Source organism: Macaca nemestrina, chromosome 8 (genome assembly GCF_043159975.1).
Source record: "Macaca nemestrina isolate mMacNem1 chromosome 8, mMacNem.hap1, whole genome shotgun sequence".
NCBI lineage: Eukaryota > Metazoa > Chordata > Mammalia > Primates > Cercopithecidae > Macaca > Macaca nemestrina.
The window spans coordinates 50,732,777-50,751,384 of NC_092132.1; the positions used below are offsets into that span (position 1 = coordinate 50,732,777).

Here is an 18,608-nt window from a genome sequence, read left to right on the forward strand (position 1 = left end):
GACTCTCAGTTCATCACTGACCTGCCATATCCCTTTCACTCTTCCCTTATCCCTGAGGCCTGGGTTGGAATGTAGCTTGGGGGCAAGGAATTTGGGAGGTACAAGGCCCAGTGATGATTGGTGAGAGCTGTATGTATCATCAGCCTTGCTTGGGAGCCCTTCTCTCACTCCTTACAGCTCTACCTTGGTCAAACAGGTATTACTAATAGATATTTTCTATTAGTAATAGCTTGCTAAAATCCCCTATTTCAAACCAAGCCTGTAGATTTGTGTTCCACAGAGGTAGAACGCCTTAGTTTTATTGAGCATGAATGTTTTATGGGGGAGAAAAAGACATGATCAGCTTATAGGACTACTTTCTTATTTTATGGTTTTCTCAGTAAGTCTCTTAAGGACTATGAAATTATTACCATGCAAGTTACCATTAGAGTTACCATACCAGGGAAACTAGCAACAAACCCAGTCCAAGATGGAAACCTAACATCTTCAAGGCAGCTAAGAGTTTGCCCATCATCTAAGAACCTTTCCCCAAGTGTAATCACAGTAGGTCACATGAGTCAAAGAGAGACAAATACTGTTGTTAATCAAAGAGTAATGGCCTCTGGGTTATTAGAAGTGGTGACTCAATAAGAAACCAAATAATTCCCTGGTGATGCTTAAATGTGGGCAATTGTATTCATTAAAAACTCCTACCAGTGAAGCATGCTGAGGGTCAGATAACAAGTTGTATAATATTAATATTGACTGAAGATTTAGAACGAGCATGTGCTGATGGAGAAAACTGGTATAGAAGGCAAGGGCTCAGGATGGTTTTCTGACTCCTTGTATCCAATGGTACATGCTTTCCAGTGAGACAAGATTACAGTTATGAAGTGACCAAATCTCCAAGTGAAAAGGTGAGAAATTAGCAATTTAGGGAAAAAAAAATTCAGTATTTTCAATATAAGCCTACATTCAATCCTTAATCCTCAGAAAACATTTTCAAAAATTAACATAGCTTTGCATTTAATAAAGAGTTCCAGGCTGGTTGCAGCGGCTCACGCCTGTAATCCCAGCACTTTGGGAGGCTGAGGTGGGTGGATCACCTGAGGTCAGGAGTTTGAGACCAGCCTGGCCAACATGGTGAAACCCTGTCTCTACTAAAAATACAAAAATTAGCCGGGAATGATGGTGGACACCTGTGATCCCAGCTACTCGGGGGGCTGAGGCAGGAGAAATGCTTGAACCCAGGAGGCAGAGGTTGCAGTGAGCAAGATCACACCATTGTACTCCAGCCTGGGCGACAGAGTGAGAATCTGTCTCAAAAAAAAAGAAAAAAAAGTTCCAAAGTTTCAATTAGAAATACCTGTCTTGTGGGTTTGTAAAATTTTATGCTGCTTATGACAGCACAAGATACTGTTAATTTTCCAGCAAACATATTTTCTTTAACCAAAAATTAGATGACAATAATCTAGGAAATACTTTACATTTGCATACAGAAGAATTCCGTTAGATTTTGATACAGGCTTCTCAGCAACTCATTCATTAATACATTTGAGAGCCTGTTATGATCCACACATATTGTTCTTTCTAGGTGGTGTGGATACAAGTCTTCATTGAGTTTGCTTGCTATTGAATGTAATTTGATGTCTAACATGTATATATTAAATACGAAATAAGCCATTTCTAGGTAGTCTATGGATACAAAATATTCTGGAACAGGTATGCTTATTTGTTAAAATAAGCATCATTCATGATTGCTGTAACACTACAGCAGAGTTGCAGGGTTGAGTAGCCAAAATAAGAAAAATTGTGTCAAGACTGATAATGTATGTGGTGCCTACTTGATGCTATTGATAATGTGATGGATATATGTGCTGAAGGAATCAAAGCTGAATTTGAATTATTATACTAATGATAGCATTATTTTCAGTTCATTCTAAAGACCTCTTGTATTTACAGTTAAGTCTTTCCTTAAAGACTTAGTGTGTAACTGAGGACTATGTACTTTTTAATTAGATGTAAGTAATTTAAGACTAATTTTATTTATCAAAGACTAATTTTATCTAAATTTATCTAAGACTAATTTTATTTATCAAAGACTAATATCTAATATTAGATATTTCTAATAGATTATCCAATATCTAGTATTAGATATTCTCATACGTAGTGAGAAAAAGCAAATAAGTTTTCCACTAAGTATCTTTCTTACCTGGTGATTCAAAACCATGTGAACCCCATGAGTACGAATATCTGTGGCGAACTCCCCCAGGAAATCCAGGATGTCCTCAATTGTGGCTGCATAGGGAAGACCTCGAAGGCGTATACAGTCTCTAACATTTGTAGGGGGCACAAATTGCTGAGGTAGTACTGGAATAATGGGAGGGGTTGGAAGTGGAATGAGAGGGGCCGAGGAGAATCGATTCAGCACCTGTACTCAAAGCAAAACAGAAGTGATTTAGAGCTGTGCTACTCCCCTGCTTTCCGCAGATCAGCAATGGCATCACTGGGAAGCTCGTCAGAAATGCAGAATCCAGCTCCACCCCAGACCTAATCAATATGACTCTTCATCTGAACTAAATCTTCAAGTGATTCAGAAGTACATGCAAGTTTGAGAAGTAATGGAGAAAGGGATTCATGCATTTCAGCAGGGAAAGCATGATACTCATTTTTGTCAAATAATACACGGTGAGGCGTACAACACAAAACATTTAAACACTTAGTGTCTACCTGTAACAATGTATCACTATCTATGAGGGACTATTATCCCTAAAGCTGCCGCTTTTATACAATTCTGAACATATCACTAAATGTGGACTTTTGTAGCAATGCATTAGATATCATTTCACTAAGTACACACTATTCCCCTCATTACCTTCATACTCCACCTCCAAACCCAAGAAATAGAGAATGACCCAGTAAAAGAATCACAGGCCAAAAATCACTCTGGATTATATTAAAATATAATGAATAATAGCACAAGACAGAATGGGTGTATATAAAGAACTGAAAAGAATCATTTCTTGGCCGGGCGCAGTGGCTCAAGCCTGTAATCCTAGCACTTTGGGAGGCCGAGACGGGTGGATCATGAGGTCAGGAGATCGAGACCATCCTGGCTAACACGGTGAAACCCCGTCTCTACTAAAAAATACAAAAAAAACTAGCCGGGTGAGGTGGCAGGCGCCTGTAGTCCCAGCTACTCGGGAGGCTGAGGCAGGGGAATGGCGTGGACCCGGGAGGCGGAGCTTGCAGTGAGCTGAGATCGGGCCACTGCACTCCAGCCCGGGAGACAGAGCAAGACTCCGTCTCAAAAAAAAAAAAAAAAAAAAAAAAAAGAATCATTTCTTGACTATAAAGATGAATAGTAATTTAGTTTCCCTGTGAATTTGAGACAGTGGTAAGACACAAGATCTTGAATATCTTCTAGATTCACAGAATTCACCTTTCTTGGAAACAGATGGTGATAGGTCAGGTGAATTTTAGACAAAAGACTGCCCTTAGGCAACACTCATATTACAAGACTCTTGTCCACTTTTGCCTCAGAGCATGCCAACTAGTTCATAATACTAGAAGTCCTCAGGCAAATGCCATCTGTGGCATCTCCAGGTTTTCTGAACAACTTAATCACTCTAGCCTTTAACATCCCATAAACTGACAATACAGAAGAATCAGTGAACGCCTCCCCAAAACATGCACTAATTTCCCCACTCACACCCTGCTCAGTTGCTGAGTAAGAGGGGACAAAAATCAAACAGCACCACCAGAGAAACGGCATGAAAAAGAGACACGAAGACTTTAATAAGAAATTATATAAACAGGGGCTGGGCACGGTGGCTCACACCTGTAATCCCGGCACTTTGGGAGGCTGAGGTGGGCAGATCGCAAGGTCAGGACATCGAGACCATCCTGGCTAACACTGTGACACCCCAACTCTACTGAAAGTACAAAAAAATTAGCTGGGCATGGTGGTGGGCGCCTGTAGTCCCAGCTACTCGAGAGGCTGAGGCAGAAGAATGGCGTGAACCCAGGAGGCAGAGCTTGCAGTGAGCCGAGATCGTGCCACTGCACTCTAGCCTGAGCAACAGTGCAAGACTCCGTCTCAAAAAAAAAAAGAAAAAGAAAAAGAAAAAAGAAATTATATCAACAATCCAGACACAGCAAAAACATTAGAAGAACAAGAATAGAAAATTAGTGTAGTAATAGATAAACTCAAGACAGGAAATGGTGAAGCATCTCATGATACCTGACAATTAAGAGGTGCTCAAATATTTATTGAATAAAATGATTACTAGTAATGAAGAAAAAACAGTGGAAGAACCTATGACTAGTTCAAAACCTATTAAATACATCAGGAAGGATGGAGAAGTAGAGAGAACACACACCCAAAAGCAACTCATAGTAGAATCATAGAGAGGCAGCCTACTCTATTCCCAAACCAACACACAGTAGCCAGGACCTGCAGTAGCTTGTTCTAGGCCATGATTTCATAAAAGAAACTCTCCTTCCAAGTAAAGATCTGAAACCACATCTCTATCTAGTTTTTTCTCCTGGTTTGGGAAGAATGCGTGCCATGTTTGAAAACTCAAGCACATTTTAGAGATTCAGCACTTATGACATTTTCAAAAAGGTATAAAAATTTTTTTTTTTTTTTTTTGGTTGGGGGGAGACAAAGCCTTGCTTGGTCACCCAGGCCAGAGTGCAGTGTGATCTCAGTTCACTGCAACCTCCGCCTCCTGGGTTCATGCGATTCTCCTGCCTCAGCCTCCCAAGTAGCTGGGACTAAAGGTGCACACTGCCACACCCAGCTAATTTTTTTTTTTTTGTATTTTCAGCAGAGATGGGGTTTCACCTTGTTGCCCAAGCTGGTTTTGAACTCCTGAGCTCAGGCAATCTGCCCGCCTCGGCCTCCCAAAGTGCTAGGATTACAGGCATGAGCCACTGCACCTGGCCAGATTTAAATTTTAAACTGTAAGAATGTAGCTAGTTTAGGGTTCAAGAGCACCAGTACAATGGAACACAAAAATAATTTAGAATTTCACCTAAACTTATTCTAAGTACAAAAATCATTTTGGTATTCTACTAGGTAAAAAGGTTCTTAACTTTGCACAATTATTTAAAATCACAACATATAATGGGATGCAGAAGCTACACAAGACTCTGATGAACTCACAGAAATAAGTAAGTATCCTAAATACTTACAAAGCAGATCTGTGGAATCATTTGAATCACTATTCTACTATGGGACACAAATAGAGCAAATTGGAAAAGCTATGTAAAGAGCAAGTTGGAAAAGCAGTCTATACCATTTCTGCTACAAAGAAAAACTGATCCCTGAAGACATGTTCAGCTGGTGGCTGGTAAGTCAAGAACAGTTGAAAAGCTTGTGATTCTGTAAATGGTTTAATGCCTAGATCTCAGTACATTTTTGAGGAAGTGATTGCCTCATTTTGTGCCTCAAAAACGCTGAAAGTAGCCAGGCGCAGTGGCTCACACCTGTAATTCCAGCAGTTTGGGAGCCCAAGGTTGGTGGATCACCTGAGGTCAGGAGTTCGAGAACAGCCTGGCCAACATGGCGAAACCCCATCTCCATTAAAAATTCAAAAATTAGCTGGGTGTGGTGGCAGGCACCTGTAATCCCAGCTACTCAGGAGGCTGAGACAGGACATTTGCTTGAACTGGGGCAGGCGGAGGTGTGAGCCGAGAGTGCGCCACTGTACTCCAGCCTGGGCGACAGAGTGAGACTCTGTCACACACTCACACTCACACACACACACACACACATGCGGAAAGCTTGTAAAAACAGGACAGAGCTCACCAGCAGGGTATGAAACTGATGAAGTCTTTTGGGAAATAACATTTGGCAACACATTAAAAACCTTAAAAGCTCACGCTCTATATCCAGTGCTACAGAAATCAAACTGATGACAGTTCAAGCATTTTACATAGAAATGTCTTACAGTAGAAAAAGATCAATCTAAATGTACACTAGAGGAATTTCTAGATAAAGTATGCACTTCCATGAGATATTTAAAGATGAAACTTTTCAGACATGGGTAAACTTTCAAGATACAGTTTTAAACCAGAATACAAAATTCCAGCTATAGCAGTATCCCATTTCTGTAAAAACACATAGTATGTTTTCTGTGTGTGTACAGGATAACAGTGGCTATCTCTTGGTTATAGAATCAAGACTATTTTCATGCAGTTACACTTTCAGTATTTTGCCAGTTTTATTTTAACATAATGAGTAATGTAGGACTGTTTTCAGAGATAAAGAACAGAAATCAATGCAAAGGAACAACATACTCGTTTTTAAAACCAACCTGCTGAACTTCAGCTGCTGTGCTCCTGAAGAGTTCAATGTATCTTTTACCCAACAAGTCTTTATGCTTCCTTAATGCGTTCTGTGCATATTCCTCACAAGCAAAGAGGACAAAAGCATCCCCTGTTGGCCTACCATCTGGGTAGGTGACAAAGAGGATGCCTTCCTTTCCCCCAGTAATAGGGCAATGCTGTCCAAAGAAGGCCACCACTTCTTCCGCTGTGGCCGTGAAAGGGAGCCCCCGCATGCGGACAATGACTTGATTTTCCTTGGAAAGAAACTGGGCTACCTCATTGGAAGTACCTAGGGAAAACAAATACCAGGAAGCAGGGAGAGAAATAGTTAAGACATCAACATTACCGATTTTAAAGTGATAAAAGCCCTGCCAATGTATTGAGTTCATAATGAAGACCCACACTCCTATTGAATTCAAAATAACATCCTAGAAATCAGAATTTTCTCCTACTCCTCCCCTTCTTCATAAAACATCCTTTTTATTTTAGGAAGCTGGCAACACAATAAAATCATGGGCTGATCACTAGTAAGTCATTGTGGTAGTTAAAGGCACAGGTCCTGGAGCCAGAATGCCTGGGTCCAATCTTGGTTTTACTGCTTACTAGGGCATAATCTTAGTCCAGTTCAATTCTGTGCTTTTTCTGGTCTGTAAGATTGCCTATGTCATAAATTATGAAAATTAAGTAGGGTAACAGATATAAAGCACTTTGGCTTTAAAAACAAAAATTTTTTCCTGATTACTCCCCCCCCACCCCAGAAAACCATCTGCAAGTAACTCAATTACTTTTTTTTTTTTTTAATTAAGAAAGGTTCAAACACTCTTGAGTAAAAACAATAGTATAATGATTATATGGGGTACCTACTTTCAATATTGATCAACATTCTGCCTAACATAAAACATTTTGTACAGTGTTGTCATATAGCAAATACTTAAATGTGTATCTTTGAAACTCGTACACTAGTAACATTTTCCCTAATAGCAAATTCTTCTTTGTGCTTCTTTTTTTAGAGACACAGTTTTACTCTGTCTCCTAGGCTAGAGTGCCTCAGCTCACTGCAATCACCGCCACACAGGTTCAAGTGATTCTCCTGCCTCAGCCTCCTGGAGTAGCTGGGATTACACAAACACACACACACACACACACACACACACACACACACCCCCCTACACCTCTCCTGGATAATTTTTGTATTACTAGTAGAGATGGGGTTTCGCCACATTGGCCAGGCTGGCCTTGAACTCTTGACCTCAAGTTATCTGCCTGCCTTGGCCTTCCAAAGAGCTGGGATTAAAGGCATGAGCCACCAAGCCCAGGCCCAATAGCAAATTCTTATCGCATTGCCCATATACAATGAAATCCCAGAAACGATATAAACATTAATTGACTTTGCCATCTCCAAGTTGCAATGCATCTATCACAAAATGTCAGGATTTAGGTAAAACCACAGCAACTCCAAATATATTTGGCCCCAAACAATATCAAACATTGCTTGGGAACTCTGGAAATGCTCCTAAAGTCCTGAATTTTGAAGCCTTAGAGTTTATCTAAAGATGAACTGGAGCAAAAATATACCAGCAAATTGTGTTAATAGGATGCTGCTCCTATAAGTTCTATAGCTGCAAAATTTTCACCGGGGCTATGTAATGCGGGAATACAAATGTTCTTTTACACAGTGAAAGTCATCTTCATATAATTTGGCAATAGGTGTCAAATGGCTGTTGAAAAGATCCACAATTTTTTGATTCAGCTATCCTTCTTTTAGAGATTTATCCTAATGAGTGGTGCACACAGAGATTTAAAACTATTTACCACAATATATTAAAGTCAAAAGTTGGAAATGAGTTCTAAATCCTCAACAGGGATATTTTATTTATTACAGACAGAATCTCGCTATGTTGCTCAGGCCATTCTCAAAATACACCAAGGCTCAAGCAATCCTCCCTGTCTCAGCCTCCCAAGTAGCTGGAATTACAGGCACAAGCCATGTGCCCAGCTCCAACAGGGATGTTTTAAAATATTGGGAGGCCGAGACGGGCGGATCACGAGGTCAGGAGATCGAGACCATCCTGGCTAACACGGTGAAACCCCGTCTCTACTAAAAAAAATACAAAAAACTAGCCGGGCGAGGCGGCAGGCGCCTGTAGTCCCAGCTACTCGGGAGGCTGAGGCAGGAGAATGGCATAAACCCGGGGGGGCGGAGCTTGCAGTGAGCTGAGATCCGGCCACTGCACTCCAGCCCGGGCGACAGAGCCAGACTCCGTCTCAAAAAAAAAAAAAAAAAAAAAATATTACGGTACATATAATACTATGTAGCAATTAATATTTAAGAAAATTGAGTAATGTAGGATGTTCATAACACATTAAAAGGAAATTATAAAACAATATGAATGAGCAATAGAAACTTACAAATTAGATACATGTGTAGAAAAAAAATCAGACAAAAAGCACAGTGAATGTTTTATACATCTGTTACTTCCTTTAAAGTTATTAATCACTAAATAACTGGATAAAAACCACATCTGTTCCACCCTCTTTTTAACCATATTACTGTAAATATGTATCCAAAAATACTGTGAGACCCAAAACTACATGTTTCTGGCGACTCGTGTTAAGTTTAGAGAAAAATTAGAAGCACATGTGCAATAATCCCAGGTATTGCAGCATAGCTGTTTGAAAGCAGTTTTCTGACTCTTTTCAAGAATATCATTTCCTGGCCGGGCACAGTGGCTCAGGCCTGTAATCCGAGCACTTTGGGAGGCTGAGGCAGGAGGATCAATTTGAAGCCAGGGGTTCCAGACCAGCTTGGCCAACATGGTGAAACCCCGTCTCTATTAAAATTACAAAAAATTAGCCAGGCGTGGTGGCACACACCTATAAGCCCAGACATTTGGAGGCGGAGGCACAAGAACTGCTTGAGCCTGGGAGGTGGAGGTTGCAATGAGCTGAGATTGTGCCGCTGCACTCCAGTCTGGGTGATAGAGCAAAACTGTTTCCAAAAAAAACAAAACAAAACAACCTAGCCTTTCCATATGCATACAACTTCATATCACCTTTTCACCTTCGTATAGTACTATTTTTAATGGCTATTTAACTATAGTAGGCTGGCTCAAGCCTTAAGACAAGTGTTATACATTAAGCTCACTGTTATTACCGGAAGCTTCTACTTCTGGGGAAGAAAATCTATTCCCATGTTACAGTAGAAAATAAAAACCATTCATGACCCTATTTATCCACTCTTGCTAAATTAAATATGCAAAATTTTCATATTCTTATTAACTAAAGCCACATTATATAAAAGGCACTTACCACCGGCAATTTTAAGAAAATCTTCACCTGTTGCTTTGTAAACCTGAGAAAAGACAGAGAAGTTAGTGTTTCTGAGCCTATGTTAATTCTCATTCGCGATGTCCAGGGGTTCAGATTTTGAGGACATACCTCAATATACCGGGTCCCCATGTGATGTTTGTGCCTCTGTAGTGCTAGGTCTCGGTGCTCCTCACTTACAAACCTAACCAGAGCTTCTCCATTCCTTCGACCCTGAGCATTCAGACAAAGTGCTGCACCTCCCCTTTGAGAATAATAAAACAGATGGCAAGTAGAAAAAAAAATACAGTGAGAAAAAAAAAGATAGAAAATCCATTACCCCTGTGGGATTAAGTAAAATAGATATTGAAGAAAACCAACTTGGCAATATTGAGTCCTTTGAAGAATCTTGCAATATCTTGATCTGAAGACTGCCATGGTAAACCTCGTGCCCTGACTACGGTGTTATCATCAATAAGTTCCATCTTGCTGCTGTGGATGAAGCAAAACTTCAGGTTGCATGATAAATGCCAGCAAGTCAGACAACTATTACCCCCTGCAAGACAACTGCCTAGTTACACCAGGATGTATTATTTGGTGTTCAGACTACCAATACTACTCGATTTTCCCTATAACCTCAAAAATTACATGGGTACAGCTCAAAGTACTGTTTAGGTGGTTCATTATAGAAAGATGGCCATCTGGGTAGGCCCAACACAGCTAGCTCACTCAGCAAATCATCTATCTATCAAAGCTGAGGAAGGCCAGGCGTGGTGGCTCATGCCTGTAATCCCACCACTTTGGCAGGCTGAGGTAGGTGGATCACCTGAGGTCAGGAGTTCGCGACCAGCCTGGCCAACATGGTAAAATCCCGTCTCTACTAAAATTATGAAGATTAGCCAGGCATGGTAGTGTATGCTTACAATCCCAGCTACTTGGGAGGCCGAGGCAGGAGAATCACTTGAACCTGGAAGGTGGAGGCTGCAGTGAGCTGAGATTGTGCCACTGCACTCCAGCCTGGGCAATAGAGTGAGACTCCATCTCAAAAAAAAAAAAAAAAAAAGAGGAAATGTTTGCTTGGCACGCTCATGTCCTGAAAGTTCCTAGAATCCCAAAATATAGGTTTGAATTCATTCTCAAATCTAGCCAGTATACATGTGGGGTTTAAATCCAGTTTAGCAGCCGAATTTAGGATCAGAATAAAGCTGACAAGTAACCCGCAAGAGGAATATATGTGCATGGTAAGAAGTCTGCCATTAAAATATCCCCCACATCAAACCAGGGAGCCATCCCAGAGAATATCCATAGAAATGCCTGTGAGTTCCTACACCTTAATGACTCACTTGCAAATCACTTATTATATTTTTTGACACCTTTTGATGTCTTATCCCTCCTAAGTTCATATTTTCAGTTCTCTCAGGACATTTTCTTAATAAGTCACTTTCTTCATAACTAAATCGGCCTCAAAGTCTCTATGGGCAGAGCTGTCAGAAGTTTCTATTCACTTCAGAGACCAAGCAAACACTCAATTCATTAGAGTGATTTACAAACAAACAGGTCTACCTGCGATCACTAACAGATACCACTTCATACTTCTCCCCAGCTATTTCCTTGGCTTTAAAGTAGAAACCTATATAGCCAGGCACAGTGGCTCACACCTGTAATCCCAGCACTTTGGGAGGTCAAGGTGGGTGGATCACATGAGGCCAGGAGTTTGAGACCAGCCTGGTCAACATGGCAAAACCCCATTCTCTACTAAAAATACAAAACTTAGCCAGGTGTGAGGTGTGATGGCACACATTTGTAATCCCAGCTACTGGGGAGGCTGAGACATGAGAATCGCTCGAACCTGGGAGGCGGAGGTTGCAGTGAGCAGAGATCACACCACGATATTCCAGCCTGGGCAACAGAGCAACAGTGTCTCGAAAATAAATAAATAAAGTACTTATAGAATGTACGTAAAATTTTATCTCAGTAAAAATTGTGAACTCTATTAAAGCCTACAAGTTCTCCTTTGGAAATTTTCTAAGTGAAAGATTGGATAGTTTGGGGAGACCAAAATAACAATCACATATACGAGCATATAATATACTTAAGGTCAGGGTGACTAAAGATGCCACTAAGTCATTACATTTTATTCCCAATATCCAAGCTCTAAGTAATACAACCTTCTTTTACAGATGACCTAACAGTGAGAAAGGATAGCTAAAAGGATTAGTAAAGTTTCTAAAATATGACAAGAATTAAGTGGCACAATATGAACAAAAACAAGTTAAAGGCCAGGTGCGGTGGCTCACGCCAGTAATCCCAGCACTTTAGGAGGACGAGGCAGGCAGGCAGATATGAGGTCAGGAGATCGAGACCATCCTGGCTAACATGGTGAAACCCCGTCTCTACTAAAAATACAAAAAATTAGCCGGGCGTGGTGGCTGGTGCCTGTAGTCCCAGCTACTCGGAGGCTGAGGCAAGAGAATGGCGTGAACCTGGGGAGCGGAGCTTGTAGTGAGCCGAAATCATGCCACTGCACTCCAGCCTGGGCAACAGAGCGAGACTCTCTCCCAAAACAAAACAAAACAAACAAAAACAAGTTAAAAAGCTCAAATAAATAGTACTCGAGCACTTACCAAGTCCCACTTTCAAACTTGTAATTCACTCTCTCTGGATCTGAAAACCTGTGATCTAAAAATGAGAACATGCAAGTCATCATTTAGTGATTAGGGAGACAAAGTTGCAGGAGGAAATTTGAGTATAGGTAAGAGAAAAATAGTACAAATTCTGGACTGCACTACTATAAAAGCAATACTTACTATAAGGCTCTGAAATCATTGCTAAAATTATATTCCCCATATCTTCAACTTGAGAGGCTCCATATCGAGAGACTGAACTATTCTTCTCAAAATTTAAATCTGTGAGATTAAGTTAAGGAAACACTTTGGAAAGGTAAAATCAGGTTACTTTTAAATCAAAATTAAACCTATACCAAGCCAAGAGAGGGAAGATGGATCTAGCCGAGCTTCCTTTAGAAATCTCAGAATGGCTGCCTCCCATCAGTCAGTCATTCAACTTAGCCTCCAACTGCCCTTTTGGGTAAAAGGGCCAAATCAATCCAGTCCTGAGATATTACCAGGAATACGACTTTTATCTATCCAGTTGTAGCAAATGAATACTGAGCATTTTCATTTCGTTTCAAATCAAAGTATGCAACAAAGTTAATTAGAATATTTAATTCTCTGAAGCTGTAAAGCACATACAAGGCAATGACCATGCTGATTTCAAGATATGGTGATGTTATCAATACAAGGTATTAAATGACTTTTTTTGGCCTAATGTTTGAGATGGACACCGCAGATTACTGATGTGACATTACTTCCACATTGCCACTTTTGCTTAGAAATTCCATTATAGAACACTTTCGGAGCCCTGTAGGATAGTCCGCCTTTGATGACAGCAGATGCTAGTTCTAAACAGCAAATTTTGGAAACAATTCAAGCACTCAGAGTCAACACAGGCCAATGTGCTTCTTTACCAAAAGTATACTCTTCAAAACACATAGGTCAAACTTGGTTTGAGGGTGAAACCAGGAATTCACATGAAGTTTTGTGAATCTCTCTAAAATACGGATGTGTTTCCATCAAATAGAGGAATACCTTGAAAATATGGTAGGCTTGGTTCTAGAGCACTATATTAAAGTGAATATCACAATAAAGCAAGTCACACAATTCTGTGGGTTTCCCACTACATATAAAAGTTATGGTTTGACTGTACTAAGTATTCAATAGCATTATGTCTTTTAAAAAATGTACATGCCTTAATTCAAAAATACCTTGTTGCAGACGGGCACAGTGGCTCACACCTGTAATCCCAGCACTTTGGGATGCCAAGGCGGGAGGATTACTTGAGACCAGGAGTTCGAGACCAAGCCTGGCCAATATGACGACCAAGAGACGACCAAGCCCGTCTCTACTAAAAATACAAAAATTAGCCATGCGTGGTGGCACATGCCTGTAATCCCAGCTACTCACGAGGCTGAGGCAAGAGAGTCGCTTACACCTAGGAGGTGGCGGTTGTCGTGAGCTGAGAACACCCCACTGTACTCCCGCCTGGGCGAGAGGTAGACTGTGTCTCCAAAAATAAAAAACAACTTAACAACTTTGTTGCTAAACATGTTAATCATCTGAGCCCTCAGTGAGTCAATCTTTTTGCTGGTGGAGGATCTTACCTAGATGTTGATGGCTGCTGATGGATCAGGGTGATGGTTGCTAAACGTTGGGGTGGCTGTGGCAATTTCTGAAAATAAGACAATGATGAAGCTTGCCACATCCATTGCCTCTTCCTTTCATCAAAGATTCCTTGGTAGCCTGTGATGCTGTTTGAGGGCACAGGCAGAGTTGACTTAGTGTAATTCTTGGTTTTGTTTGTTTTGTTTTGTTTTTTTTGACAGTCTTGCTCTGTCGCCCAGGCTGGAGTGCAGTGGCACGACCTCAGCTCACTGCAACCTCTACCTCAGCCTCCCGAGCAGGTAGAATTACAGGAACGCGCCACCATACCCAGATAATTTTTGTATTTTTAGAGATGGGGTTTCACCATGTTGGCCAGGATTGTCTTGAACTCCTGACCTCAGCTGATCCACCCGCCTCAGCATCCCAAAGTGATGGGATTACAGGCATAAGCCACTGCACCCGGCCTCATTTTTGTATTTTTCAGTAGAGATGGGGTTTCACCATGTTGGCCAGCCTGGTCTTGAACTCCTGGCTTCAAATGATCTACCTACCTCGGCCTCCCAAAGTGCTGGGATTACAGACATGAGTTGCCACACCTGGTCAATTTAGCATAATTCTTCAGAACTCTAGGATTTTTAGAATGGTTAATGAGCGTTAGCTTCAACTTAAAGTCACCAGCTACATTAGCCTATAACAAGAGAATCAACTTTTGAAGCAAGGCATTGATTTATCCTCTCTAGCTATGTTAGTCCAGGATGGCGTCATCTTCTAACAGAAGGTTGTTTCTAGTACATTGAAAATCTGCTGTTTAGTGTAGCTACCTTGATCAGTTAGCTAAATCTTCTGGATAACTCACCGCAACTTCTCCATAAGCACTTTCTGCTTCACTTTGAATTATGTCGTAGAGATGACTTATTTCCTTCAATCTCGTAAACCAATCTCTGCTAGCTTTTCTTCTGCAGCTTCCTCACTTTTCTCAGCCTTCATAGAATTGAAGAGACTTAGGGCCTTACTTTAGATTGCACTTTGGCTTAAGGGAATGTTGTAGCTAGTTTGATCCATCCAGACCACTCACACTTTCTCCATATCATAGCAATAAGTATATTCCATTCAAATTACGCTTTCCTATCTTCTATAAATGACAAGTGGGACCTAGCCTTCTCATCTTTGCTCAGATTAACACCCTATAATGTTTTGCTTTCTTATCATTCATATATTCACTGGAGTATTCAAGAAATTTTCCTTTATGCAACTTGGCAAATCATCTGGTACAAAAGGCCTGGCTTTTGGCCTACTTTAGCTTTTGACGTGTCTTCCTGACTAAGCTTAATCATGTCTAGCTTTTGATTTAAAGTGAGAGATATGCAACTCTTACTTTCACTTGAATGCTTAGATGCTACTGTAGGGTTAATTGGCTTAATTTCAATATTGTGTTTCAGGGAATAGGGAGTCCCAAGGAGAGGGAGAGAGATGGGGTAACCACCAGTTGGAGCAGCCGAACACACACAACATTGACCAATTAAGTTTGCCACCTAATATGGCCCTGCTTTGCTGGCCCCAAAACAATTACACCAGTAACAAAGACCAGTGATTACAGATCACCACAACAGAATAATGACAATGTTTGAAAGGTGAGAGAGACAAGTGAGCAAGTGTTGTTGGAAAAATGTTGTCAGTAGACTTGCTGAATGCAGAGTTGCTACAAACCTTCCATTTTCTTTTTTTTTTAAACAAAACAAAACTGGGCAGACACGGTGGCTCATGCCTGTGATCCCAGCACTTTGGGAGGCTGAGGTGGGAGGATCACTTGGACCCAGGAGTTCAAGACCAGCCTGAGATAGCAAGTCCTCATCTCTACAAAATAACAAATTGGCCTGTCATTGCAGCTACTCGGGAGGCTGAGGTGGGAGGATCGCTTGAGCCCAGGAGGTCAAGAAGTACACCACTGCACTCCAGCCCGGGTGACAGAGCAAGATCCTTTCTCAAAAATAAAAAAAAGACAAAATACAACAACTGTGAAGCACAATAAAGTAAAGCACACTAAAACAAGGTGCACCTGTGTGAGCAGACCCTAATGTGCCCCGCAAAACCTAACATTGACTTTCTAGCCCTTTACAGCAAAAGGTTATTGACCTCTGACCTATTACAGAAGAATGGAGATTGCAAAAAGATGGCCAGATAAAAAGGATGCCACAGGAATGTTTGTCAATCAGTCTCAAAACAGAATAGGGGGAAAATTTAGATTTGAAAGGAATATAAAAGTATATTCCATTCAAATTAAGCTTTCCTCTCATCTATTAATGGCAGGATTACCTAGCCTTCTCAACATTGCTCAGGTACCACCCTCTAAAGAAAGCACTCTTATCTTAATCCCTGAACCAAACTAGGCCACAAATGACCCACCAAAATTGTTCTTGGCCACAATCGTCAATTTTAGAGTTCATTAGATACTATTCCTATAATGTTATGCTATCTTCTTGACCGTCTTAACATTTCCTGGGTGTAGGCCCCCATCTTCCTCTGATCTCTTTCCATCTATCACCATCTCTATAGCTTCCAAGGATCTACTGACTTAAACGGTGGCATTTATTGGACACCATTTTGTGCCAAACACTCCCTATTTCTTCCAATTCTCATAATAACTCTGACAGATAGATTATAGCAAAACCAAACAGTTGTAGACACTAAGGCTGGGCATGGTGGCTTATGCCTGTAATCGCAGCACTTTATGAGGCTGAGGTGGGTGGATCACTTGGAGGTCAGGAATTTGAGATCAGCCTGGCCAACATAGTGAACCTCTGTCTCCACTAAAAATACAAAAATCAGCTGGATGTGGTGGCGCATGCCTGTAATCCCAGCTACTCAGGAGGCTGAGGCACAAGAATCGCTTGAACCCGGGAGGCAGAGGTTGCGGTGAACCGAGATCATGGCCGCTGCACTCCAGCCTGGGTGACAGAGCAAGACTCCATCTCAAACAAACCACTGGGATTGAGTGATGTTCAGTAGTTCACCCAGTCACCTGGCTGCTGGGTAATGGAGGTGGGATTACACGACAGCTGTGATTTGACTATTGAACAATAGTGTGTGAGAAGTTTTATAAATTCGTAGATAAAAGTCAACTAAAGCAGACAGAGATCAAAAGTAAAAATGGAAAGCATTCCTGCCTGGTTAAAAATAGACTTGTAGCTGAAGAATCATTGTAATGAATTCTACTTTTTAACTAAGGATATGTTCTTGACATTTGGCTACCTTGGTGCCACACAACACGTCCCAGCACGTCTCCCTTTGAGCCGTCACAACCAGGATCAGCGGCGCTAAGCTGTGTAACAACTTGTAAGTCACCCAACCTCCTGAATGCCCAAGCCATCTCCTTACACACACACACAGCCTCAGTAGGCCAGTTTCTTCAATCTATGATCCTTAGCATCACTGAAAACAAGTGACAGAGAGGAATGAGAAAAAAAGTTTTAGTAGTAATTCTTTCCCCTATCAATTTATAAGTATATATTGAATTACTTGCTATACGTCTGATCTTGAGGGAAGGAAAGATGAGTCTGTGCCTCCTGATTTATAGCTCCTCATGCAACTTACTCATTCTGCCCTCAAGGCAGCCACAACAGCACAAACAGGCTTAGCCAGCTTTACAAATGAGAAATGCCTCAAGGAAATGAGGAAGGGTACAGGCAGAGGTGGTGGGAACAAAACTCATCATTTCAGGCTGCAAATGAGCAAGTAAAACTGTATATGCATGTTAGAGGAATCTAGAGACTTGGTCTATATATTAACAGGAGGGACACTTTCCTTATGACCACCACTGATGAAACAGGCTTGAGGATTTAATTCACACTTGTGTTAGCTGAGGATATAATTCAGAGAGAAATTGTATGAAGTTTATCAATATTAGCTTATCTACTTAAAAAAGTTATCCTTCCCAACTACCTAAAATTGGTCACATCTGGTTTCAGAACATCCAATTTTTACTTGTAAATAATAGCTTTTTAAACTAAGTTTTTAATAAGGTGATACATTAACTCAGACAAGTTTAAACTGTTTTATAATTACTCCAATTCGAAGTTTCATCTGAAAGCTGTTTTCCTTGCCACAGAACCCTCACAAGGTGTTAAGTCCATTTCTATGGTTTACTTTCATTTATTGTACAGTAACACAATTTCATGTTGACAGGCTTATAATACCTGTGCTAACGAACAAAGGAGTAGCTGATAAAACATAGCAAGAAAAAAAGAGAAAAGTTGATTAGTCTTCCATCTAAAAACTGAATTTTCTAAAATCATGTGATAGAGATGTTACTCTTAAAAGAGTTGCCTTTATGGGCCCGGCGCGGTGGCTCACGCCTGTAATCCCAGCACTTTGGGAGGCCGAGGCGGTGGGGGGGCGGATCACGAGGTCAGGAGATCCAGACCATCCTGGCTAACACGGTGAAACCCTCATCTCTACTAAAAAAAATACAAAAAATTAGCCGGTGTGGTGGCGGGGGCCTGTAGTCCCAACTCTTCAGGAGGCTGAGGCAGGAGAATGGCGTGAACTCAGGAGGTGGAGCTTGCAGTGAGCTGAGATCGCACCACTGCACTCCAGCCTGGGCGACAGTGAGACTCCGTCTCAAAAAAAAAAAAAAAAAAAAGAGTTGTCCTTTTTATTTTTTTTGAGACTAGGGTCCTGTTATGTTGCCTAGGCTGGATTGCGGTGGCTATTCATAGGTGCGATCCCACTACTGACCAGCACATGAGTTTTAACCTGCTCTGTTTCTGG

The 18,608-nt window shown here is 41.1% G+C and overlaps 1 protein-coding gene across 7 annotated transcripts in view; it reads right to left on the reverse strand.

Annotated features, from left to right (window-relative positions):
* Window positions 1-18,608, reverse strand: part of LOC105497236 (epithelial splicing regulatory protein 1) — a 69,361-nt gene that overhangs the window by 35,729 nt on the left and 15,024 nt on the right. For all 7 annotated transcript variants that reach the window (XM_011768209.2, XM_011768206.2, XM_011768204.2 and 4 more), the window contains exons 5-11: window positions 12,429-12,527; window positions 12,246-12,300; window positions 10,003-10,113; window positions 9,754-9,886; window positions 9,625-9,667; window positions 6,303-6,604; window positions 2,192-2,410 (exon numbers count right to left, since the gene is read on the reverse strand). In XM_011768209.2, the coding sequence (XP_011766511.2) occupies window positions 2,192-2,410; window positions 6,303-6,604; window positions 9,625-9,667; window positions 9,754-9,886; window positions 10,003-10,113; window positions 12,246-12,300; window positions 12,429-12,527 (962 nt within the window). The remainder of the gene's footprint in view (window positions 1-2,191; window positions 2,411-6,302; window positions 6,605-9,624; window positions 9,668-9,753; window positions 9,887-10,002; window positions 10,114-12,245; window positions 12,301-12,428; window positions 12,528-18,608) is intronic.